Raw genomic sequence first — 23,715 nt, 5'->3', positions numbered from 1 at the left:
AGGGTATAGCCTAGTGAGCCTGTGTTTGCCACTCAGAAGTGTCTCGCTCCGTGATGAGCCACCACCTCGCGGCTGCCAGGACTTCTAATGGTGCCCAGCTGCTCCGCGGCCCAAAGTTCGACTTGGTTGCTGACTGCTCTGTCGTTCGAGGCCACTAGTATATGTGGCTTTCATTCTCATGCATAAGTGAACCGAACGTCCGGGCCGGAAACGTATGCGCTCTTCTGTCAGTCCACGCCTTGCAAGGAAAAAGCGAGTCAATGGCACGACGACGGGTCATCTCAAGCTTGTACTATGCTGGTGCCACACCTATATCCTGATAAAGGAACTCTGGACGGAAGGTTTCAGTCAATGCTACCATATCCTCGTTAGGTTCATCCTCATAAATTCATCAGGTTCATCCTCATAATTCATTAAGTTCATCCTCATCAACTTCTTCACCGTCTGGAGGCATCTCAAATTGCCCTGCGATGTAACCACTACACTGAGTCATCCGTCCACGCACAATTGGGTATTCCCTGCGCGAGACTCCGCTAAGTACGGCCTCGTCCGAGCAGTAGTCGAGCAAGGTTCCGAGGAGACATGGATCTATCGTGCTGCCTTCAATCGTGTGTGGTTTCCACTTTGCAACCGTGGGTCCGGAAGGCTAAGGCCGTTTTCGATGCGCGGTGTTCGCCCATTTTCATCCATTCACCACCAGAAGTCTTCTGTAGGCTCGTAGGCGCTTCCTTCTCGTCGTTTTTCGATCTCAGGGACACACAGTCCTGCTGCGAACCACCCGAAGCTGCGTAAGTCCACGTCGAACTTGCTCGTTTCCTGTACAGCAACATCTAGACAGGCAGCAGCGAGACACTCAAAGCCATCGTCCTCATCATCGGCTGTTTTATTCTCCATCCAAGATTTGATCTGTCGAAGTTCGCCATTGAATTGAGTTTTCATGTAGTCCGACTGTTCTCGTTGATGTTTGCTTCCAGCACCAGACCCACCCATGATCGTGCCGATGAAGACTTCTTTTTCGGTGAGCTGCTCGGTCCGGCCCACAGCATAGAGAGACATCATCTCCAGCATATTCGACTCATAGCTGTGTGTATATTTGTTAGCTTGCATCTGGCATCTGGCATCTGCGCGGCCGCCACGACAGGATAGAGACTTACTAGTCTCGGACCTCCCTCGCCATCATATAGTAGGTTTGAACGCGCGGGTAGCTGATGGAAGACACCACCCAGTCGCGGATATCCTCCAGCACGTTGTTGCTGGCTTCCATGCTGAACAGCGACGAAGTTTCCTCCTCGAGGTCTTGGAAGAATGTGTCCTCATCCACGGCCCGATAAAGGCGACCCAGGACTCGTTCGGACTCGTAGTAACGATAGCGCTGGCCGCTATGAGGTACTTCGACCTCTGCGGATCTCTTGATTCCTTTCTCAACCTTTGTACTTGCAGTTGGGGCCATGAAATCGGGTCGGTAAGTGGGAGATCTTGGGATCTTCTTACCGTCGACCGGGACGCCACTCTTGGAGAAGTCCACCGCGGTCGAGTGCAGATCCGCGAGCGAGAGACAGTTGGCGGAAAATGTGCTTTCAAGATCGGCGAAAACCTGATGGACAATAGCAATCCTTCCCAGTTGGTCATTCCGCATGAAGTCCACAAAGAAGCCTCCCATATCATTCGCAGTGACGGGACGGGCAATGTCAATCGGCTGTGCTGGTAGATATGCTGCAGGAGCTACAGTCTTCCTGGGCATGAGTTCATCGTCGTAGATGATGTTGTACAGATCACCGTCAAGGTCGCCTCCACTCAACATGCTGGGTAGATCACGAGAACCTTTCTGGCTGAATACAACGCAGTTGCGAAGATTCCAGAGGGCAGAGCTCTGAGGCGGTGCTACAGCTTGAACAATCTGCACATCCCCTGGATGCATAGCAGGTGATCGAGTCACGGTCACACGGCCACTCAGGTAGGAGTGCTCACGGGTTCCTTCCACCAAGAATGTAACGAAGACCTCTCCTTCCTCCAAGAAACTCGTTTCATCGCTGATCCCGTAAAGGGTCAGTGCATCAGGAACCAGAATGCGACTCCGAAATTTGATTTCCCGAAGTTGAACCTGCAGTAACGCTCCGAGTATTTCGCGCAGGAAATTGTCCTCTGTGGCATCGACACCAATGCGCCCGAGATGTCTGAGCAGCGTGGGCAAGCCACTGCTACTGTCGGATAGGTTTTGAATGATGAAATTAAGAGCAACGGATCTTGAGGATGCGCTGAGGCGTAGTCGCTGTATAGCCCGCTCTTGTAGGGTTTCGAACGCTGAAGCCGGGACCCCTAGGTCTTCGAGTATCTTGATAATTTGACGATTCAATTTGAACGGGAGTGGGCGAAGATTTGTACCACAGATTTCGACCTCATCGGATGGACTACCATTGAATTTGACCATTGACCCGCGCAATCGGATCTGGTCTCCTTCGAGCCGTGTGTCGAGCGTAAGCATTCCTTTAGCGCCTGTAACACAGTCATAAAACCGTTAGCGAAATCCCCTGTTGCAACATCTGCTCACCTTTATAGCGAATCTGGTAGGAAGTGGGCTGGTCCTTTGGAGGCACGTTGCCTCTAAGGCGTCTCCACATTGACTTTGAAATTGTGCCACAACCATCCGTAAACACGTAACGTCCGACCTTGACATCGGCGCATACTTGAACAACGCTAGGTTCCACGCGTAGCGCAGAAGTAGTCTCAGAGAAGGCCTGCCCAATCCGTGCCGCACATTTGGCCGGACATCTGATCTCGCTGAAGTCACCAAGTTTGCTGATGAGATCCTTCGCGAACAATAATGTACCATCCTGAATGAAAGGTCGCATGAACCAACAAGTTTGTGATCTCAAGGACGAATGGGAGAACCCGAGGAAGTCAAAGTGTTCGCCGGCGATATCCAAGCCATTGCGCAGAATCGGCAGGAAGCGATCCTGGTAGATGCGTTCGTTAGAAGCGTCTCTATCGAACTCTAATCGCGTCTCATTCTCATCGGAGAAAAGGACTCGCAAAAAGCAATCAGAATGTGCGCTGTATTGCCGCAAGATTCTGTTGGACGCGATGAGTTCAGGTCCATAGAGATACACACCAGTAGGAGTGACTGTGACACGGTGAATATAGGCCTCATCGCGGCTTGAAGTCCGCTGGGCCCCATCGTCGAACGAAAGGGCTGCTTCTTGGGTTAAGGCCCTTAGGATACCACCAATGCCAGCCTCATTGGCGTCTGTGGTAGCATCAAGACGAGGCGACTGTAGATTAAGTCTTCGTAAGACCGTGATGAGGGTTGATTCGCCCGAGCGAATTCGCAGGTCCGACACGTACGGTAAGACACGCTCGACTTCGGCTGGAGATAAAAGACCATTGGCCCATAATCCATGTATCTGAAATCTCAACGCAAAGGAGCACCCATACGTGGCAACCTCTTCTTGCAGGCTCGACAGTTGTTGTGAATGGTTGCCTTTTCGGACAAGGGACGTGCGCGGCGTTATCGTGATGGAGATTCGGTGAGGTAGCATTGACTTGATGCGGCGCTCCAGTCCATCAAGGCCTAGAGGGACAACCATGCTGTACGTCAAGCAGCTGCCAACAACGGCGAGATGCGGCCCTGGTAAAAAGTCTCCTGGTAATAAGACTTCTGGTAATGCGCCAACACGAAATCTCCTGACTGTTTGCCAACCCAGCTGAAGACCCTCCAACATTCCGAGCAATGGGTCGTCGGGATCAGGGCTATCTTCTTCGTAAATTCTTGGTGCAAGCAACAGAGTGATCGTCAAGGTACTGGAGGCTCTAGACTTCCCTGATATGGCGAATGCTGATATGCTCGACAGGTCGATGACGAGGTCGTAGCGCTTGGAGGAAACAGCGTCCATTCGCATGACCAGTGTTCGCCCATCTCTCACCAGCCTGCCCTCTGTCCGCTGCAGTTCGAAGTAGGGTACGAAGGCGGTCTTGCGCGCCACTATCTCCCAGCGCCCGCATTGTAGCTCTGTGATCTTCAAGCCTGCTTCTTGTCCGACGCCTTGGGCTGCTTCGGCCACCTTGGAAGACTTCTGCCATGCTTGAAGGTTCTGCCGGTCCTTCTCTTCCTTGCGAAGCACGCGCAACCAGTGAGGATCAACTGCTTTTCGGCTTATCTGGAACAGTGCTTGACGTCCGGAGGGTGACAAGAGGAGCTTTGGATTCGCCTGAGCTCGAGCCAGGAGGCTGTGAGCTTTTGAATTATCTGCAATCGTTAGTGTAGCAAAGGTCTTGCCCACTGCTTTTCGAACTTCGAACACATGGATCTGAAATTCAACGAGGATAGGGGCTAGGATGTCTCTGAGGGTTTCTTTGGTCAGCCTCGAGTCAAGGTTCGAAATGAATACATCCATGGTACAGACTGCGCGCGGGTCGACTTGCAACGACAGCGATTATCGCGAACACGATTGTGCGGCAGCTCGGTGATGGAGTCGTCGTTCAAGACTATGCGGGCATCTCAGAAGTAGTTCTTCGTCCATGAAAGCACGCTGGCCGCGTAGAGTTACGAAATCAGGTCGATAGATGTTCTAAGGCAGCTGTAATTAATTCACCGACATCACAAAGTTGGAAGGTACAGAGTGATGAGGCTGAGCCGAAGTTAAGCCGGCATTGATATGGTGATCTGCTACTCCCTAGACTAAGTGACTGAGGCACGACGGGAACTTCCCTCTAAGAGGATCATTATGCTACCTATAGCCACTGTCTTTCCAATATCGAGATCCAAAACAAAATAGGAAAAGAACGCAGCATTGCCTACCTATGGCAGCACAGAAGCATCATCCACTTCCAACCCTTTTCACTACACCTGGAACACGCGCCGACGCACTTCCACAGGGGTTCACAGGGCAATCTGGGCTTCTGCCGAGCCCGGCCTGACAGGTTACCGGCGACTTACCTTGCTCGCCAGCGCATACTCCTGGAGCAGTGTACGGCGGCTTTAGACGACATGCCGAGTCTCAGTGGAAGGGGTGCATAAGGGAGGGAATGGGGGCCGTGGATTTCCAGCCGGGCGAGAAACTTGCGGAAGCTGTTAGTATGGAGAGGATGTTATTTCACTTACCATCATATGCAGTGCCTCTAGGAAAGGAATACGACCCTGGTAGAGGCGAAGGTTTGGGATAGAAGTCCGCAGGTCGCTATGGCTCGCGGATCGTTGTTCAAATTGGCAGGTATTTCGCTTGGGGCTTCCTCGTCCTCCAGATCTAGCTGCATCTGGACTTCTCGCACGCCCAAGGTTGGATAACGTTGCCTGGGGCGGTCGCTCGTAAGGTCGCGCTTGTTGGAGAGATAAATGTTGCTTCGTTGTTAATTGTCGCATTGGTGCCGGTTGTTGCGAGGGCTCCAGTACTGACTTTGCTTATGTCGCTCTCGCCAAAGTAGTCGCATTCGTCTGATCGGTTCCACGTCCATGGCACTCATTCAGGGCTATCTTACAAGCAATGACATGATTTGCCGGAACAAGATCTATTGCGGGTCGTTGGAAAGTCTGTTGGTAATGACAGCTCCAAATTCGAATGTTGTCTCAGAAGCTGAAAAGTCCACTTCTTCTCTTGCCGAACGGGTATACCACCAAAGCGCTTAGATACAGGCCGCAGCTAATGCCGATTGCGACTTGAACCATGCCGTAGCCGACATTGAATATTGTCCCTCCATCAGTTCCATTGGCGCCACTGTTGGTACTAGCGGTTGAGGTTGAAGAGTCCGAGCCAACAATTTGATTCGAGGAGTTGATACCTGCGATGAGGGACCCCGAAGCTGCCAGTCCGCCAGGGACGAGACAGTAAATGGCCGGAAGCATAGAAGCTGCCGCTAAGCCGTGGAAAATGCGCGAATACAGATTGGCCAGGCAGCCGATGACAAACGATCCAAGTGCCGTGGCAACTTGCGAATTGTTCTTGAGCTGTGTTCCAATCCAGTAATATGCCTGATGACCTGCCACAGCAATGAGAGCCTGTACCGGTAGCTGTCGCCATCTCGCTTGGTATATCAAGGCAAGCGTGCAGGCAAAAAGAGGAGCCCAGACAAATCGCGTGTAAAGTAGCTTATAGCTGTCGCCAGGCGAAAACCAATCCGGTACTTGACATGTGGTCGTATCAACCGCATCGCGTTTCATCAGTCCAAAGACGACTGTCCCGATGAGAAGCCCGAATCCCAAGAAGAGCACGTATACAATGGCATATACCATTCTTACCGAGCCAGAAACGATATTCCTGCCCTGCAATTCAAGCGCTGAATTCAGCACAAGAAAACCGGGCAGAAGCATAGCAATGCTGCTTTGAGCCATCCCAGAGAAACAGAAGAGGTAATCACCATCTCCACCTCGAACAGAGCCAAGTGCTCGGCAAATGAAGGCTATGAGCACACAAGCAAAGACTTCGAAAACGTTGGAGAAATGCTCCGACTTTGGGACAACCTTGACCTGCATAAAACCAACGGCACAGCCGAGGAGGAAAACAGGTCCGAAGTCAACAGGGCGCGTGGTGAAGGAGAATGGGCCGACAGTAACCGAAGTGAGACCAAACATCAGTATGCGAAACCAGTCATTGTGACATGGAGGTCGCTTTCGAATACTGACGATTTCCAAAATGCCCTCCTCTGCTGTGAACTTTTTGTGTATGACGCATTTATACACATTAAAAACGTCCTCGAGTCTGTCGAAATCTAGGCCAGCAGCTGTTCTGACCACCTCAACGTTGTTGGCATGGATGGTGTGATCCATGAACGTGCATATCATTGCACCAGGCACATACAGAAACTGAGCGTCGATCAATAGTGCTCGAGCTGACGCGCCGAGATAAGCTTCGAGCCGGTGTGTAGGTGCACCATATTCCATCAGAGCAGCACAAAGCTTGATCAAATACTTCCGGCAAGCGATGATTTCAGCCAGTTCGGTCACCACATCGTCCTGCTGATCAATGGTACCGCTGAAACCCTTCTGTCGGTAGGCCATGCCATCTTCCATGTCGAGAGACAATGGTGTATACTCGGCAGATCTGTGGCGTCGCAGGTGAGGTCGAGGGATCATACCAGAGGTCTTGGGCAATGCGGGACTGGCCGAGGACAAAGCTGCTGTCGCAAGAAGACTCGCCATTGAACTGTTGGCGGATCGATCGTACCATTTGACCTTTCGGGCTGGCGTAGCCGTTCCTGAAGAAGGAGCAGATGGAGAGGGATCATAAGAACGTGACCGCTTGTGGTCAGATCGCGACATGTTTAGGGGGTCCAGGCCACCATGATGTCGTCCAGCTCCGTGCAGATACTCTCGTTGTTGATTATTGTCCTGCAAAAGAGTATTGAGCTTGGATGTCAAAAGAGCGCCGAAGATACTGGGTCTGTAGTGTTCGGCAGGAGGACTGTGTTCAAGGTCAAGGTTGCGTCTGTCGGAATATGGGGTGCCAGTCCTGCAACGATTAGAATAATGAGAGCTGTGAGAGAGACAAGCAAAGTACCCCGACCCTGGAGACCTGGACATCAACTTAGCTTGAGTAAAGGTACGGACAAGTCGTCTGGCTTCTGCGGTGTATTCCGAGGGCCTTTGGTCTTCAGCACAGGCTTCGTAACGCTTTTCCAAGTCGATATCGCCGATGGGTCCGAGCCTTTTGTCCCTGCCGGAGTCTGACGGGGTCCTTGGAGGATCATTTCTCCTTCCTAACCGCTCGTACACTCTGAGCACCATATGCTGGCCCCTATTCCGTACTGAGGCGGAAGCGTTGTGGTAAGACTTTGCGAATCTGCTGTTTGGTTCTGGCATCTGCTGGTGTCCTGGGTTTGAAGATTTGTCCCTAGTACTATAGTGACGGGATAGGCCGGCCTCGAGGACTTGAGGGTCGATATAGTTGTCATGCTGTGAGCTACTGGAGGGCGAGTGGTAATTCGTTTGGTGATGATTAGTGTCCATGATGCTAGCTGTGTGATGGATTTTGGGCTGGCGGACGTGTAGTGTGCGAATGTCATGCTTAAGTACTCCAGCTTGACGATGTCTCAAACTGGTCGAGAGTGGTGGAGAAGGGAAGTGCAACTTACGAGACTCTGGAGTCTGGACGTTGCATTGTGGATATCCCAGATTAAAATAAAAGGGTACGCCCTCCGTGTGTCACGGCCACGCACGACGTACATTGTTGCGCATTGGTTCCCATTGAATGTGAATCGAGAACCCGAGCATTCTACTTACGTAAATGGTTCATGCTGAAGTGGCGAAGGTTTTAGTGGCAGGTCGGTGAGGGACGTGGCAATATCCGACCATCACCGCAGCTTGTCCCGCGGTATACTGTGTAGGGAGATCCTCTGAGCACAGATCTGGATCGCAGACAATAAAGAGTGTGGTGCGCAGAATTTTTCGGTGGTGAGATGCAAGACGTGACGAGGCTGAATGTGGATTTCCTCCTCGATCTGGATTGTGGACCGAGGCCCGTTGATTGCTTCTAAACCTAAAGAGGCAAAGAAATCCAGAGTACGGAGACGTGCACCAAATGTAGTTGCCGCGCTAAAGTTGAATGACGAGGACGTCAAAAGACCATTTATTTTCTTTTCCGTTGCTCCGGAGAACGGTCCCCGGAGATATCGGAGCTCGTTCCTTCGTCTCTAACTCTTGTTTATTCTTTATCACTAAGTTACTTAAAGTAGATTATCTTTAGTTAAGACTTTAGTTAAGACTACCTAAAGTAAGAAAAAATTTATCGTTAAGCTATAATTCGAAGAACGGTCCCCAGAGATATCGAAGCTCGTTTCTCCGCCCCTAACTCTCGCCTATTCTTTATCACTAAGTCGCCTAAAGTAGATTATCTTTAGTTAAGACTTTAGTTAAGGCTGCCTAGAGCAAGAAAAAATCCATCGTCAAGCTGTGATCCTGCGTCATTCAACTTTAGCGCGGCAACTACATTTGGTGCACTGCTCCGTAAACAGATACCTAAAAATCGCTTCCAGTGTACACCTAATTTACTATTTTGGATGTCCCGCTCATTGCCACAGGCTGCTTATTATAAAAGTTCGAGAGATGCCCAAACACAGGGCCAACGTCGGGGGAAGACACTGCTTTTCTCATACTCTCCTGGCTCTTCCAGATCAAAATAGCCTGGAGAATATAAAGCGGCTCAGAGCCAACTCATTGGCATCGAAACGTGTAATTTCCACTTTTTCTAGACCGTAAGGGCCGAATTTCTCTTGCACAAGTAGTAGGTGATTGTTGAAATAGTATGATATGTTGTATTGTAAGTCATCCCCATTGGGGTACAAACAAACCGTCTGGAAGGACATTGTTGTTGGACGATATGGTGTGTCATATTTGGTCAATGACCCAGGAGAAAAGTGCTCGACCGAGGAAAAAAGCGACTTAATAGCGGACGTAGGCGGAAGAAAACGATGGAATATTTGTGAAAGAACACCGGCTCAACAAGGGCACTCCTATTGATACTCGAGCAACGTCTCTCAATCTAGATCACCAACACTCACAAAATTTCGACGATTTTGTACTCCCGAATTGCATTCCGCGCCCTACATTTTAAGCCGCGCACGTGTCCGGATTGAGTGCATCCTGGGTAGCAGTCTCCAGTCCCTCCTTTTCCCTAGCTTCTGATGTCCTCATCAGTTTGTCAAACACTGGCTACAACAACCCGACGAAAGCGATGCATACCCGGTGTTTTCCAAAAATCGTCAAGAGGCGTGCTCGTTCGAAACATTACCCTGATTATTCGTTACCAGCACTGGAGAGGTGTACGTTCTACCTTTAAACCAACTATTATCTTGAAACACAATTGTACTGTGCTGCAGAGACGTTGAAGCGAGACGTGGTCTCTTTCTATAAACTGCCGCTGGGTATGGGACCTACGACATCTCGAGAAGACTTGCAGGGAGTTGCCCTGATCACAGGAGGAGCATCAGCTATGTCACCTAGATCTCCATTATTTGAAACGAGTTGACCCGACACCAAGGATGGGAAGTGCTTGCGCACACGCGTTTGCAGCAGCAGGATGTACTAAGATAGCCCTGCTCGATATCAACCCGAAAGACCTTGAAGCAGTCAAAGAATCGATTTTATCCAACCATAAGAACGTCGGCGTTTAAATCGTAACCGCAATATGCGACACATCAGACGAGGCGCAAGTCCAGCGTGCTTTTGCCAGAGTGCGCAACGCCTTTCCACGTCTCGACTATGCGGTCAATTGTGCTGATATCGGGCAGGAGCCCATGTCGACGTCACAGTGCGTACAGAGAACTTCGACAGGACCGTTCTGTCAATCTCCGGGGCGTCTTTCTGTGTTCTCGGGAAGAATTACGGATGATGATTGCTCAACCCTTAGATTCGGAAGTGTACTCTGGTATATTACCAGCTCGAGTTCAGCGAGGCGCAGTCGTCCATGTCGCCTCGGGCTTAGGCCTCGTCGCTATGTCAGCTATGCCTGCATATTACTCGTCGAAGGCGGCAGTAATCGCTCTGGCACGATCAGATGCGATCGACCATGCCGCGGATCGGGTGAGGGTGAATGCGGTCCTACCCGGAGCAACGGCAACACCACTAAGTCAGTCGAGAGAGGACGCGAAGGAAAACATCGAAAGGGGTGCTATTAATGTTTGAACACCTATGAAGCGCTGGTGCCTAGCAGAGGAGATTGCAGATGTGTGTGTTTTCCTCTGTAGTAACAAGGCGAGTTTCGTACAAGGCGCTGCACTCCCAGTTGATGGGGGTTATGGAGCGAACTAGAATGCAGATATAGAGGAATGTCAGCGTTGCATGATCTCGGGTTCGGGTCGATGTTCACGTCAAATAACCGCGAACCACAACTTGCAAATGACCTCGTGCTGCCTCGATGATCACTGAACGGACGCGAGATTCTTAGAAAACCGTGATAGCTTTCCGCCAGCTTTCGGTCCAATGTATGGAAGGGTATAATAATTGTAGTCGTTATATCGCAACGTTCTTCCCGAGCTAACGCTCCAGCATCATGCAGTGTCTATATAAACCTTGGTCCATGTAGCGTGGCACCACAGCCCTGTTCGGTGGGAACCACATCATCACTCGCGTACCGACTTAGCCTCGGCACACATTAGAGTTGTGTTCACAAAAAATAGTTCTGTTCGATATCTTTCAACCACCCAATTTCTTTTGGTTCCCATCCCAGCTCCCGCCTTGTCTTGTCACTCGAAGTCGTATCATCGATGGCAATCAAGTTTCCTAGAGGGCCCATGGTTTGGAGTGCTACTTCGCGGCTCACACTCTCAGCAGGTACTCCCACCTTCTTCGCAATCGTTTCCATGACCTGGTTCATGGGCACGCCCGGTTCAGCCACGGCATGATACATGCCACCCGCTTTTCCCTTCTCCACGACCAATCTGAGGAGGACAGCGACATCGACCCGGTGGACCGCTGGCCACTTGGTTTTCCCTTCGCCCACGTATGCAGCCTTACCGTTTTGCTTTGCCATCGATCCAAATAGCGTTGTAAATCGCACGTCTCCTTTCCCATGGACGACAGGACAGAATCGCACCACCATTGACCGGATTTCTTTCTCCTTGGCGAGTGCCAGCAGAATATCCTCAGACCTCACTCGATAAGAGAAAGGCGGCATTTCTCTCAACGGTGGCGTGTCTTCGGTTGCAGGTTCACCTCCACGAACGCCATCTACATCCATAACTGCCAACGTGCCAGAACTGAGTATCAGTGGCTTGTGTGAATGGGCTATCGCATCAGCCATGGCGCAGAGAGCGGCTTGCTCAACTTGACAACCTCGCTCCATTTGGCCGAAGTCGTTGACGAATGCGAGGTGGACAATGGCGTCAGCATTCATGGCACCGGATTTCAGGACCTCCAGATCCTCGAGATGGCCAAGGAGGACTTCCGCCCCCAGTTCTCTTAGTGCCGCTGCGCTTTTCTCAGAGCGAGCCAATCCAACGACCTGGTAGCCATGTGCCACAAATTCGGTGATGGCAACGGATCCGACCCAGCCGGTTCCTCCAGTGATGAAGACGCGCATCGCGTGCGGTTCAGAGCTAAAGAGGATGCTCCGACTTGTAGTGGAAAGACGTCGGCACCAAGCTTCAGTAATTGGGTTTGCTGATCATGCGCCTTGTGAATAAGGACAACCACCAAGAGGTCGAAACCACAAGTTCTTGTAGTTTCCTAGCAGGCGCATTTAGGTTTCCGGCCAGCGTTGTCTCGGCTTTGACAGTGTCTGTGCTATATACCAGAAGCTGAGGAGCTACGATCGGCGTCCGGGACAATTTTATCCCGTTCACCTACCCTCGACAAGCTTGCATTTGTCATGTTGGGATCAAGCTGGTATCCTCTCCAGGCTTCCAAACAGGGAAAAGCCACCCTACGTTAGGCTTCCCAGAAGACAATCTCTGAGATCACCTGATCGGAACTCGATTAATCGGTTCCTTGTGCTACGTTGGGTATACGAATGGTGCCCTTGGCCGGCTCCAACGCAATCTCTTCGTTCTCCGAGTGAAGCTGGGAAAGGACCACAAGGAAGATCCTTGGCGAGTTCAGACGGCAGACCAAACTCAACAGCTCTAAAGTCTTTATTGCGACACCATTGTTGGATACCGAGGACGAGTTTCTCGGCCGTCCTTTGACCGAAAACGAAGCAACTGAAGAAGCAATGGGGCTCGCCTTTGCCGGAAGTGGCACTACCGCCATTAAATCGGCCTATATACTCTACCATCTCTCGCGACCCGAGAACAAGGCCATCAAAGTCGAGTTGCGAACAGAGGTACAATCTACTGGCCAAAGTCACAGTGAGGTCAAGGATTGCCCATACCTGAACGCCGTTATCAATGAGGCAATGCGCCTGAACCCATCACTCATGGGCGGTCTTCCGAGAATGCTGACCAGTGCTGTGATTGTCGACGGTGCTAATGGTGTTGTCCTGCCTCCAGGGCCGGTCGTTAGGATGCAGAACTACGTGCACCAAAGGGACCCGTTGGTTTGTTCGGATCCCCTGACATATGATCCTGAACGATGGATTGGCCAACCTCCTTCGAGTGCGCTTGAGAAGGCTCTCACACCGATCAGCCTGGGTCCCAGAAATTGCGTCGGGCAGAACTTGGCAAAGACCGAGCTCTTGCTCGCCATCAGCGCCATCTTTCGACGCTTAGATCTGCGACTGAATGCAAACATTAGGGAGAGTGATATGGGGATGGAAGACCGACTGGTAGGTTTCCTTAGGAGCAAGAAGCTGCTGCTTGACGTAGTCGATCTTGCCTAGTTTGTGCGTTCAGCAGGAAAAGCTGGCAGATGGGACAAGACACTTTGATGCTTTCGTGGCGGACCAGTTTGCGTAATCCGATTCTGGGACCTAGCTTGCTCATTTGATGAGCCATCAGGCCATATGGCGTCCTGTGTTGAGTTCTGATCACGGTAGATTTCATTACCCTATAATTTTCTTCGAGTTCCGGGACGCATTGATTCTACTATGCCGTGCCACAATTCCGCTCAAATGACCCAAGCAGTGTGGTCGGCGGGTATAGACAGCAGCCACTTACAAGAGGCGATAACAAGACTTCCCGGCCACCCGGTCTACACGCGTTGCCGATGATATTGTGTTTAGATTCTCTCGACAAGTCAAATACAGTAAAGGTGATTCACGGCGAGCCAAGTTCGTCGGCGGTTGCCATGTGTAGAAATTTCAAAACTGGCCATCTCTTCAGATGATGATTGTATTTCTGTCAATGAACGCACTTGTGGACAAAAGGCCATCTCCCACAAGGCCTCACCGAGAGCCAACAAATTCTTGAGTGAGGGGCAGCAAACTCTCTCTAGAGCACGGAAGCTCCTGCGTGGGCGCTGCGGCCATTCAACTGCTCCGACTCGCCCTTCCTACAGCCATTATCTTAACGACCAGCTCTACCCAACATCATGAACATCTCGTCTCTCTGGGGGCTCGTAACTGTTTTCCCAGGTCGGCTCAAGCTAGTCCGTCAGATATCAAATCCGCCACACCCACAGGGAAAGGAGTCCATGCCATTATCGACTGCGTCACGGCGGCGGCTGAGCATCCTTCGATATTCGAAGCGCTGGACCCAGAGGGCCCAAAAATCTACTCGCAAGTCATGACCGGCGTGGAGATTCAAGTGCCCGATGGAGTCAAGGCGGAGCTTGCGTTTGGTAAAAATGCTTTGGTCGGAGAAACCGGCCATACTGTGATGGCCGCGTTGAATGTGTTGCTGGAGACTGGCAAATACAAGGTACCCATTCCCGTCGAAGTCCTTGGTCATGGTTTTGAAGTGATACCACCAGGCCTAGATCTACTTATGAAAGGTGTGAGTGGTCTCAAATATGCGGTAACGGTTGTAGACAGCTACAATTCAAGTGACAGGTTGATAGGTTGAAGGTCAAATGACTGTAAAGGAGAAACTTCCATTACTGGAGAGAAAGTTTGTGATAAACGCACGCAGGTGTACAAGTTTGAAGCTGGCATGGCTGTGCAATCTACGTAGTATGGGTGTTTCAGAGCGTGTTTCGGGGGCCTAGAAGCACGGTTCTCAGCCAATGGACGTCGGCTTCTGGTGCCACTGAACAGGGCGCCTCAAGATCTAGAGTTTGCAGAGGCACGCCCTTGAATCTTTCTACGTTGTTTCTACGAGGCGTCCAACATGTCTTCTGCCTCACCGCCAGGGGATTGCAGACGAAACCTATGAGAGTAGCATTTCCTTGCATCCTTTACCAGATGGGCCACTCTGCTGTGTCTTATGGCGACATTCAGCTATCAGGCGGCACCAGAAAGTCCAGAGGACAGCAGAAGCGACAGTCCGCCGGCGACGAAAATGCTTCAGTCGATTTTCCGCGCAGAAGCGAATAACCATGGCATTGGCTTTGTCAGATAACGTCAGATTCTAGGCATTCCCAGCCCCTAGGACTAGCCTGGGTATATATTCAGCGCGTCCCCTGGGACCCTTAGATAAACAACAGAGATTCCTTTTCACACTCAAAGCCTCATACCTTTGACAGGCTTCTGGTCGAAGTCTAGCAGACGTGATCAACGGGCGAAAAACCACGACCTCAACGACAGCATGGAGTTGTTTAGTGTCCCTTCTCCATCAGGATCGGTTAATCGCTTGCAAGATGATACTTCTAAAGCGGTATCTGTGCAGATCCTAGAAGCGGATGCAAACGTTGCAGAATCGTGAGTTCTTGGCCAACCTTATACGTCTCTCGTTAAGATGCTCGCAGACGGCAGGCTAACCGTGTTATGCCTCTAGACGCTTCCGGCCATGGCGACCTGTAATGCTGAGGCGAGCCTTTTTGCTGTTCTTCGCAGTATCATGCGTAGCGCTTATTGCGTTGCTGCAAGTCCTTGATACAGAAGTCCGCCGTCACCAGGGCATTGATGCTAGCCGAGAAGCCGTCGTCAATTGTCTGCGCTACCTGCCAACAGTGGCTGTCGTTTTCTTAGGATTCATCTGGCGCTCCCTTATATCAGACTTGAAGCTCATGATGCCGTGGTCAGCAATGACAGAACGGATAGCTCCAACGTCTAGTTCTCTGCAAGCCAACTATGTCAATGCTGTCGAAATCTTCTCCATGTGGACGGCTGCTCGGAGGCGGCAATGGCCCTTATGCTTTGGTCTGCTTGGCGGATTAATCGCGGCTGTCCTAGTATCTTTCATCAACGCCTTGACATATGTCGATGCGACTGCAAAAGTTTCGGAAGACGGCGTAGAATTCATCCAGACTTCCAACTTCAACTTCACTAATCGCTTCGTTGACAGCACTGGCTCGCTTACGATGGCCTGGAACTATAGCGGAAGTCAGCCTTATGCAGGTTTGACCGGCTCTCAGCAGCAAAATGGGAAGTATCCATCCTGGACCAGCGATGGATATGCTTTCACGACATTTGCAACCAATCATTATCCCGGACAAATCATCAATGGTACTCTCAGAGCAACCGCCACTGCATTCTCTGCTGGTCTCAACTGCACTCCCATTAGAATGTCCGTGGTAACGCCACCAGTTTTGTCGGAGGAAGACGTCGACAACGGTGTGACGACGTAGTGGAGAGCCATACAACCTGATGTGGATGATCTTGCTCGAGTCGGGTGTGAAGCCCTTCCACAGATCAACCTAACCGTCGTGCCAGGTTCCGTGACCAACAAATACTTCTTATACAGTGGGACCCGAACATCTTGGAATATGCTATTCGCCGGTGTTGGCTTGCCTGCCGCATGGTTCAATCTGACAAAGTGCCGAAACTTTGCCACGGAATCTCTCAAAATTTGGGCAAACATTCTTCGCCCAGGAGGCGGCCAACCGACCGCATCAGACCTGGACGTCAGCAGTCTGTTGTGCGATCCATGGTACGCGATACAGAATGCGTCGCTAAGTGTCAATGCCAGCAGCGGAGAAGTGGTGTCTTACGCTCTTACAGACGCTGCAAAGCCTTTCGATACGGGTACGATCACTCCGGACGTTCTTGTGACATACCTCAACAATCCTCTCGACGGTACATCGTTGGACGCATATCTGAAAACATCGTGGCACGGCTCATTCGCGACAAACTCGCAAACCGTTTTTCCACAAGCCTCGTACATAAATGTCACAAGTTGGGCCGACTACTACTTTGTAATCACTGGACGGGACCCATTCTTCGCTCAGATGCTGAGTGGGTATAATGCCTCGCTCATTGACTCACTCTTCAATAACAGTACGAATTTTGCCATCGCCACATCCTCGTTAGTTGGCAACTATGTCGTGCAGCTCGCGAACACCATGGCCCGGGAAAGCAAGAACTCTACCCTGAGAGGCACTATCGTCGTCATGCAACTGCGAGTCCTTGTTCGAGATTGGGCTCTCCGTGCAGCGCAAGCCTCCTTAGCTTGCCTTGCCGTCATTTGCGTTCTCTTAGCGACCTTACTTCGCGTAAGATCATGTCTCAACGAAGACTGCGGTACCTTGGCAGCAATTGCTGTGCATCTTGCAAACAATCCGAATATTGAGCAAACAATGCTTAGGGAACAATATGGCCGTCGAGCTCTCAGTGGATTCACTTTGGCTCGTGCATCCCGCAGTGACCGTGACGCCGTCCAGATCGATCTTATTCACGAAGAGACTGTCAACGCTACAAGTCAGACGCATTGGTTGGCTGATAGATATAGACCCACTGCATTGCACTGGCTATACATCGCAGGCGTCACGATCATCAGCCTGGCACTGATCGCTAGTGCTGCGACGACGTTACGTGAGGCGTTGTACGAGCTCATTATCTCGAAAAGCCCAACTGATTGGTTCGCGCAGAATGCTTTCGCCTTTATCCCAAGCTTGTAAGCATCCCAGCATGTTTTGAATGAAGACACACTAATTGTTGAAGCGTCTTGCTGTTTTTGGGCTACGGTCTAGGCGGTTTAAGTGATTCAGTCACTCTTCTGGAGCCATATCGCAATCTGCGAAGGGGGAACGGTAGGCCTGGCCGGCAAACGGTGCTCTTCAACCCCACCGCCCACTCTGTCTTCTCCCTGCCGTACAGGGCAGTCGCCGGTTCTGGCAGTCTGGTTCTCCTCTTCGTGTCTTTGCTCGTCGTAATCTACCCAGGTGTCAAGATCGCTGCTGCCGAGCTCTACAAGACGTCAACGTCCGATCGCGTTTCCCAAGAGAGGACGATGGGTCTTGACTCGAGTCTGGTAGACAATTTCGAAAGCACATACGATCTCACGCAAAGTGTTACTGGTGGTATCACCGACCGTGCATCGCAGTGGAGCGAGTGGTCTCTGATCAAAGAATTCAATCTGCCGCCTCGCACTAACGCCCTGGATAAACTAGTCTTCACTGAATTACAAGGTGACGTGGGGAATGCTGCGGCCATTCATGCTGTCATTCCAGCCATCGAGGTTAACGTGACCTGCCAACCATACGACAACGAAGACTTCAGTTTGTGGGTAAGTCAGACCTACAACGCCTACTGGGGTACACTTCCGTGCTTCATGTTTCGACCTGAAACTCTGCACGTCAACAAAACTGGTGCAGCTAGGGTCGACTACTACGCCATGTCGATGCTTCAGAACTCAGTCAACGCGTCAAATTATATCGGCGCGGCATTTTTACCTGTTGACGGGTACATGATGAGAAGCACTGTGCTGCCAGGTACTCCGTACACAATGCTGCTTGCAGATTACAGCAGCATAACTTCCGGCATCGTGAACGCGACGTACGTCCCTGTTATTCGACCTAGGGACCAAAACAAAAACAATATTATGCAAGATAGTGCGATTGAAGCAAAACCTGGCATGTTCAACGTCTCTTTGCCCACTATCCGAGGCGTTGTGTGTACCCGGGAGTTCAACAAAGTCTCCGTTGACGCGATACTTAGGCAAGGAGTGCGAGTAGGGCTGAACGATTCTTCAACACTCCTTCCATGGTCCGTGACCAGTTATGACGATCGTACGATTACAGACCGCACACCTTATAACCGCTCGACGCCCGGCTGGATGTTTCCGTACTACCCGGCCGATTTTATTTCCCAGAGCAATTATTGGAATAACCCAGCAACCGGGGGCAATGCTGCGCAGGTGGTCGGCAACAGTCTCTGGCCAACAAAGGGTACTAGCCGGAACATTTGGGAGCAGCTCGCCGTGCTCCAGCAGTCCAAGGTCGGCCATGACAGCATCACGAGCTCATTACTCGACGTCAACGAGCTTGCAAGGAGTGCTGAGGAACTACTAACGACGTATTCAATCCAAATGCTGTCCGAGCTGCGTACCTATACGTCACAGTTGGCCAACACGAACAGCAAACGAGATGTCAACGTGAATACGATTCCTGTACAAGTTTTCGGACACCTACCGGCGGTTCAACAATCAGCAACAATGACCTACGCTATCGCTGCCATGCTGGCGACCGTCATTGTCTGTCCGCTCTCAGCCGCGTCCGCATACCTGCCTTTTCCAGGCATTAAGCGAGAGGCACTTGATCTCCGAGAGCCGCCGGGTTCAATTGCGGCAGCGATGACATTGCTGGCGGGCGGTAGGCTAGTACAAGAGCTGCGGAGGCAAGGCGTGACGCGGACGAATCAGACGAATATTTGGGAACGCAGGTTCCGGCTTGGATGGTGGGAGGACACGGAAAGCGAAGAGGCGGAGCTAGGAAGGAGACGCTGGGGCATTGACGTTGTGGAATAGGGCGACAGCCCTATCCGTGAAAGACGCAAAATGGCCAGACTGTCACCCGGTTTCGAGACGGACTATAGCAAGAGGTAGAAGAAGGTCAAGAGAAGGCATTCGAATCACAAGTGTCGACTACAGGAGACCGTGGGTGTCTCGAATGGCTGTCAGGGTTAACAGCGTCTCCCACTAATCTATAGTTTCTACTCCGTACGGTAGGTATGTGCTGTTCAACATCGAAGTCACAGTCTTGGTCCTGATATCAGTATGGTCAGGCATAGCGTTTCCAATGGCAGTTTGCCTAAAGTAGGCTAATGTTCGACCGGAGACTCGAGCCTTGGCATGAACGGCTCGAATCTTTTGCGGGTAAAGATAGGTGAAGTAATTTCGAACACCACGGCACACGTATATACGGAGACATACTAGCAGGATTGCCTCATAGGTAAAAGCGCCAAGTTGTGTGGCTGTCATGTGGGAAATTGCGCCGCCTTTACACTCTCGTCACCTCCTACTCACCGAGACACCCAGCCGGCGCCGCTTTTAGATACTGCTCACCAAAGGTCACCTACCACTCATGTTTCTACTCACCTTCCCTTGTTCCCACCAGCGTAGGGCTTTCCGCCTCCCTTGGATGATGGATCTCTCCTCTCGCATCATACAGCAATCCCGAGTCGACGGTCAAGCAGAGCCTGCGAGGAGCAGATCCAAGAATATTGTCTCCGACCCAGCATCGAAGCATCTAATGTGGCGACCATCAGAGACTCTTGCCACCATCGACTCCTTCACTACCGCCGCCAAATGGTTCTTTCCCGGGCTCGCTCGAGTACCTGAATCGAGATCGTGGAAGAGGATAGGAACAAGTGTACAAGTACGCGGCAGACGCGAATCTCTACGAACTACTCCGCAGGACTGGTGATTTATAAGTGCCACACAGACCCACGTCCCAGCGGACTAGGATCTGCGCATCATACCACCTACCGGTTTATCTAATTATCCAATCATTAACTTTAGCATACGGATTATAGCAGTCCTCCCTCCACTACGCTCGCCTATACCCGTATTATGCTGTGTGCGCATCACGGCCCCAATTGTTGCACTCATCAGAATTTGTAAGCATACAAACGGTTAAACCTCGCATACAGTCTCACGATAGTGAATATAAACGCTCTACTCATATCATGTGCTCTTCAGCAGTAGTCCATCTAACAGGACCCTGCCCAACCTCTTGTAAGGACCTGGACACAGTATGGCGCACGACCAACTCTTCTCGCCGCTCAAGCTCGGCAACCTCAACCTGAACCATCGCGTCGTCATGGCGCCGCTAACGCGCTTTCGCGCCGACGACCGGCATGTTCCCCTCGACATAGTGGCAGAATACTATGCGCAACGCGCCTCGATGCCCGGGACCCTGCTCATCGCCGAAGCCACCTTCATCAGTCCGCGTGCATCTGGCCAGGCCAATGCGCCCGGGATCTGGAATACCAACCAGATCGCAGCATGGCAGCGAGTCACCGATGCCGTGCACGCCAAGGGCTGCTTCATCTTCCTCCAACTTTGGGCGCTGGGTCGCCGCGCCATGCCTGATCTACTCGCCCGCGCGGAGGGCGGACCATATCCTGTCGTCGGACCCAGTCCACTCGCCGTTCAGAACGGGCCCGTGCCTCGCGAGTTAAGCCGCGACGAGATCCAGCTCTTCGTCGAGGACTACGCGACGGCAGCACGGAACGCCATGCTCGCGGGCTTCGACGGGGTCGAGATTCACGCGGCAAACGGATACCTGGTCGACCAGTTCTGCCAAGCAGCGAGCAACCACCGCACCGACGAGTATGGAGGGAGCGTCGCCAATCGCGCCAGATTCGCCCTCGAGGTTACGCAGGCGATCATTCGCGCGGTGGGAGACAGCAGGAAAGTCGCATTGCGCTTGTCGCCGTGGTCGGAGTTTGCAGCCGATTCGCGCGCGGTCGTTGCGCAGTTCTCGCACCTCATTACGGAATTGAAGAAGCTTGATCTGGCGTATTTGCATCTGGTAGAGAGCAGGGTCGGCGGCGTCGACGCCAGGGACGCCATCTACCATAATTTCACGGGGCGGAATGACCCGTTTATCGAGTTGTGGGGTGGACAGGAACCCATCATTTTGGCGGGCGGATTCACACCGGAGACAGCGACAAAGGTTGTCGCTGAGTATTACAAGGACAAGAAGGTTTGCATTGCGTTTGGACGGTATTATATCAGCACGCCAGACTTGCCGTTTCGATTACGCAAAGGGTTGCCGTTGAACCCATATGATCGCGGCACGTTTTATAAGTTGATGAGCCCGGATGGCTACGTCGATTATCCATTCAGTGAAGAGTATCTGGCGGCAATCCTTAGTCAGGGGCCCCGCTGAAACAGAAAGGGCATACAGTTCGTAGGTTAGGTACGCACGACAAGTACTATTAGGCTTTCGCAGTTGACCTAGCGTAAGCACCTTGTCGAAGGGTTGCTCCGTCCGAAAGCTTACTCCTGTGTAGATCCGTTCATCGTCCGATGAGTGGGCAGGATCTACCAGCAATAAGATTGAAGGGTCGCCCAGCACAAAAGAATTATACAACAAAGCACTCCGGTGCGTGCCACGTCGGTTCGGAAAAAGACAAGACTGTCCCTGCTCCCTCTGCTCAGCCTTGACTTCACTTCATGTTCTGCTGCAACCTCTTCGATATAACCTCCACATCACCGAGTTCGTCTCCAACCTGCAGATTTCAATCATGCTTCTCCGGGCGCATCACCACATTTTGCTCTGCATCTGGCTCTGAGCGTTTCATCGAGACGTCGCCGAGCTCATGCTCATGTTCTTGTAGCACATGGTTGGGGATGACAACGCCTTCCTCGCCAGTAAAGTACTGAGTGTCAGTGATGTGGAAGGCCGCGAGATAGATGAAGACGATTATGCCAGTAGTATAGAAAGCAAAGAGGACTCCAGCCTCTTTGATGTATGGGATCGCGATAGAGTCAAGGCCAAAGATGATGGCTTCTCCAGCAGCCAGGAAGCTTCGATATACACCCTGCCGGACATTTGCTATCAGCACATGATACACACAGACCAGAAGATTTGCTTTTCGCACTTACAGCATAATTGGCGGCTTTGGTAGGCAAGTTTGTCAAGCAGCTGAGATAGTAGAGAATAACGTACTGCATGAGGATGCTGGAGACCCAGTTTAACATGAACAGGACGAAGATGGGTGCGAAACCGTCATCCGTCCAGTCAAGAGCGTGGGCCGGAATCTCATGACGATTGTAGTTGCGCGTTCGCACAATCTCCCAGATCCAAGCAGCCAAGAGTGGGATTCCAACTACAGCGAGACCGATCAAGGCTCTCTTTCGGCGTGTCCACGTCTTGTGATCGAGGATCTTCTGGAGTCCGTACCCTGCCGGGATCTGGAGAACAACGGCGCAAAATGACAGAAGACACCTTGTCCTGAGGTCATTGCGATAGGCATTGACCGACCCGCCGTAGACCAGGAAGCATTCAGAGGGTAAAAATGCTGGTATCATGAGCAGCAGCTTCCACTCTTTGAAGATCTCCAGGTTGGCCTTGAATTCTTCGACGAAGCCTCGAGTGTGTAGGGTCGCCACTTGCGTGCCGTCATCTCGGATGACTTTCGAAGGAGGTCGTAATGTCAGTGCAAGTAAGCAGCCAACACCCATCATAGCAATGAGGACGATATATACTGCGACCGGTACACCAGTAGCTGATATTGCGTTCCGATTGATGAGCAGAGCAATGAGATCGCCAATGACGCAGCCCACCGCTTGAAGGTTGATTGAGATGGCGATAAAGGATCCTCGCTCTTCTTCCTCGGAATAGGACATTGCAATTGACCCCATGGTTACGAAGATAAGGCCGGCAGAGATCTGGTATTCACGTATTAACGACTGTCGTCGGATATGTCGTGAGGCAAGTTGAACTTACTCCGATTGCGACACCGCTAAAGATTGGAAACCACGAATGGCCAGTCTGATCGAAGTACCAAAGGCTTGCAATGTATAGCATGTAACCGATGATCCCCAATATAGCGGTGATAGCAGGCCCAATCGAGTTCAATACAGTCCCACCAAAGGCCGAAGAGATTGTGTAGACCGCACATAGCGTTGCATTGACGACCTGTACCGTCTGGGCCGAGTCAGGCTGGCCGCCACCAGCACCGAGGAGATTGAGCGCCTGATACAAACCGGCAGTCAAGCCGATGATGGTGCCCATGATGAAGCTGGAAGGAGGTACTATAGTCAGCAACGATTCTGGAAAAGCTCTTGACGCTTGCTTGCTTACTTCTGCCACCATGGTGAGCTCAAACGAAACGCCGGAAAAAAGGGGATGTGAAGTGCCATCATGAGACTCTCTGATCGAAAAGACCGTCTGTACATTCGAGTCCAGGCCTTCCGAGTCTTTCTCTTATATATTTGAGTCAGTTGCCGAGGTCATGCAGCCGCTCGGGGGAGATTGTGTTTCGATCTTCTTATCATCCAATGCCATGTCATGCGACTGACGAGTACTAGTACCTTATCGAGGCAATCGCCTAGACATTGTGGGTCATCCCCGCGTAAAGACTGAGT

At 51.5% G+C, this 23,715-nt stretch overlaps 8 protein-coding genes across 8 annotated transcripts; 4 read left to right on the top strand and 4 right to left on the bottom strand.

The window, feature by feature from the left end:
• Positions 1 to 295: 295 nt before the first annotated feature.
• On the bottom strand, positions 296 to 4,563 carry PV05_00108 (uncharacterized protein). The gene is made up of 3 exons (XM_013464972.1): positions 2,549 to 4,563; positions 1,155 to 2,493; positions 296 to 1,081 (listed from the first exon to the last, which is right to left on the bottom strand). The coding sequence occupies exons 1-3, from the start codon at positions 4,389 to 4,391 to the stop codon at positions 691 to 693; spliced, it is 3,573 nt and encodes a 1,190-aa protein (XP_013320426.1). The 5' UTR covers positions 4,392 to 4,563; the 3' UTR covers positions 296 to 690.
• Positions 4,564 to 5,289: 726 nt separating this feature from the next.
• On the bottom strand, positions 5,290 to 8,081 carry PV05_00107 (uncharacterized protein). The gene is made up of 2 exons (XM_013464971.1): positions 7,488 to 8,081; positions 5,290 to 7,439 (listed from the first exon to the last, which is right to left on the bottom strand). Exons 1-2 carry the CDS (start codon positions 7,934 to 7,936, stop codon positions 5,561 to 5,563), a joined length of 2,328 nt encoding a protein of 775 aa, XP_013320425.1. The 5' UTR covers positions 7,937 to 8,081; the 3' UTR covers positions 5,290 to 5,560.
• Positions 8,082 to 10,420: 2,339 nt separating this feature from the next.
• On the top strand, positions 10,421 to 10,609 carry PV05_00106 (uncharacterized protein; the record flags this gene model as incomplete). The annotated part of the gene is made up of 1 exon (XM_013464970.1): positions 10,421 to 10,609. The coding sequence occupies one exon, from the start codon at positions 10,421 to 10,423 to the stop codon at positions 10,607 to 10,609; it is 189 nt and encodes a 62-aa protein (XP_013320424.1).
• A 323-nt stretch (positions 10,610 to 10,932) lies between these two features.
• On the bottom strand, positions 10,933 to 12,192 carry PV05_00105 (uncharacterized protein). The gene has a single exon (XM_013464969.1). The coding sequence runs from the start codon at positions 12,003 to 12,005 to the stop codon at positions 11,091 to 11,093; it is 915 nt and encodes a 304-aa protein (XP_013320423.1). The 5' UTR covers positions 12,006 to 12,192; the 3' UTR covers positions 10,933 to 11,090.
• Positions 12,193 to 12,635: 443 nt separating this feature from the next.
• PV05_00104 (uncharacterized protein) lies at positions 12,636 to 14,364 on the top strand (the record flags this gene model as incomplete). Its single annotated transcript, XM_013464968.1, has 3 exons — positions 12,636 to 13,187; positions 13,228 to 13,244; positions 13,935 to 14,364. The coding sequence occupies 3 exons, from the start codon at positions 12,636 to 12,638 to the stop codon at positions 14,362 to 14,364; spliced, it is 999 nt and encodes a 332-aa protein (XP_013320422.1).
• A 1,120-nt stretch (positions 14,365 to 15,484) lies between these two features.
• On the top strand, positions 15,485 to 19,143 carry PV05_00103 (uncharacterized protein; the record flags this gene model as incomplete). The annotated part of the gene is made up of 3 exons (XM_013464967.1): positions 15,485 to 16,013; positions 16,113 to 17,292; positions 17,340 to 19,143. The coding sequence occupies 3 exons, from the start codon at positions 15,485 to 15,487 to the stop codon at positions 19,141 to 19,143; spliced, it is 3,513 nt and encodes a 1,170-aa protein (XP_013320421.1).
• Positions 19,144 to 20,371: 1,228 nt separating this feature from the next.
• PV05_00102 (uncharacterized protein) lies at positions 20,372 to 21,511 on the top strand (the record flags this gene model as incomplete). The annotated part of the gene is made up of 1 exon (XM_013464966.1): positions 20,372 to 21,511. One exon carries the CDS (start codon positions 20,372 to 20,374, stop codon positions 21,509 to 21,511), a length of 1,140 nt encoding a protein of 379 aa, XP_013320420.1.
• A 352-nt stretch (positions 21,512 to 21,863) lies between these two features.
• Positions 21,864 to 23,443, bottom strand: PV05_00101 (uncharacterized protein; the record flags this gene model as incomplete). The annotated part of the gene is made up of 3 exons (XM_013464965.1): positions 21,864 to 22,166; positions 22,231 to 23,016; positions 23,075 to 23,443. The coding sequence occupies 3 exons, from the start codon at positions 23,441 to 23,443 to the stop codon at positions 21,864 to 21,866; spliced, it is 1,458 nt and encodes a 485-aa protein (XP_013320419.1).
• Positions 23,444 to 23,715: the final 272 nt, after the last annotated feature.

This window comes from Exophiala xenobiotica, assembly GCF_000835505.1.
Source record: "Exophiala xenobiotica strain CBS 118157 unplaced genomic scaffold supercont1.1, whole genome shotgun sequence".
Classification (NCBI taxonomy): Eukaryota; Fungi; Ascomycota; class Eurotiomycetes; order Chaetothyriales; family Herpotrichiellaceae; genus Exophiala; species Exophiala xenobiotica.
This window is presented reverse-complemented; position numbering and strand designations above follow the sequence as displayed.

Coding starts and splice junctions, on each gene's coding strand:
- PV05_00108 (XM_013464972.1), bottom strand. CDS start 4,391: ATGGATGTATTCATTTCGAACCTTGACTCGAGGCTGACCAAAGAAACC. Junction 2,494..2,548: donor CTACCAGATTCGCTATAAAG/GTGAGCAGATGT, acceptor ACTGTGTTACAG/GCGCTAAAGGAATGCTTACG. Junction 1,082..1,154: donor GCGAGGGAGGTCCGAGACTA/GTAAGTCTCTAT, acceptor ATATACACACAG/CTATGAGTCGAATATGCTGG.
- PV05_00105 (XM_013464969.1), bottom strand. CDS start 12,005: ATGCGCGTCTTCATCACTGGAGGAACCGGCTGGGTCGGATCCGTTGCC.
- PV05_00107 (XM_013464971.1), bottom strand. CDS start 7,936: ATGGACACTAATCATCACCAAACGAATTACCACTCGCCCTCCAGTAGC. Junction 7,440..7,487: donor TCCAGGTCTCCAGGGTCGGG/GTACTTTGCTTG, acceptor TAATCGTTGCAG/GACTGGCACCCCATATTCCG.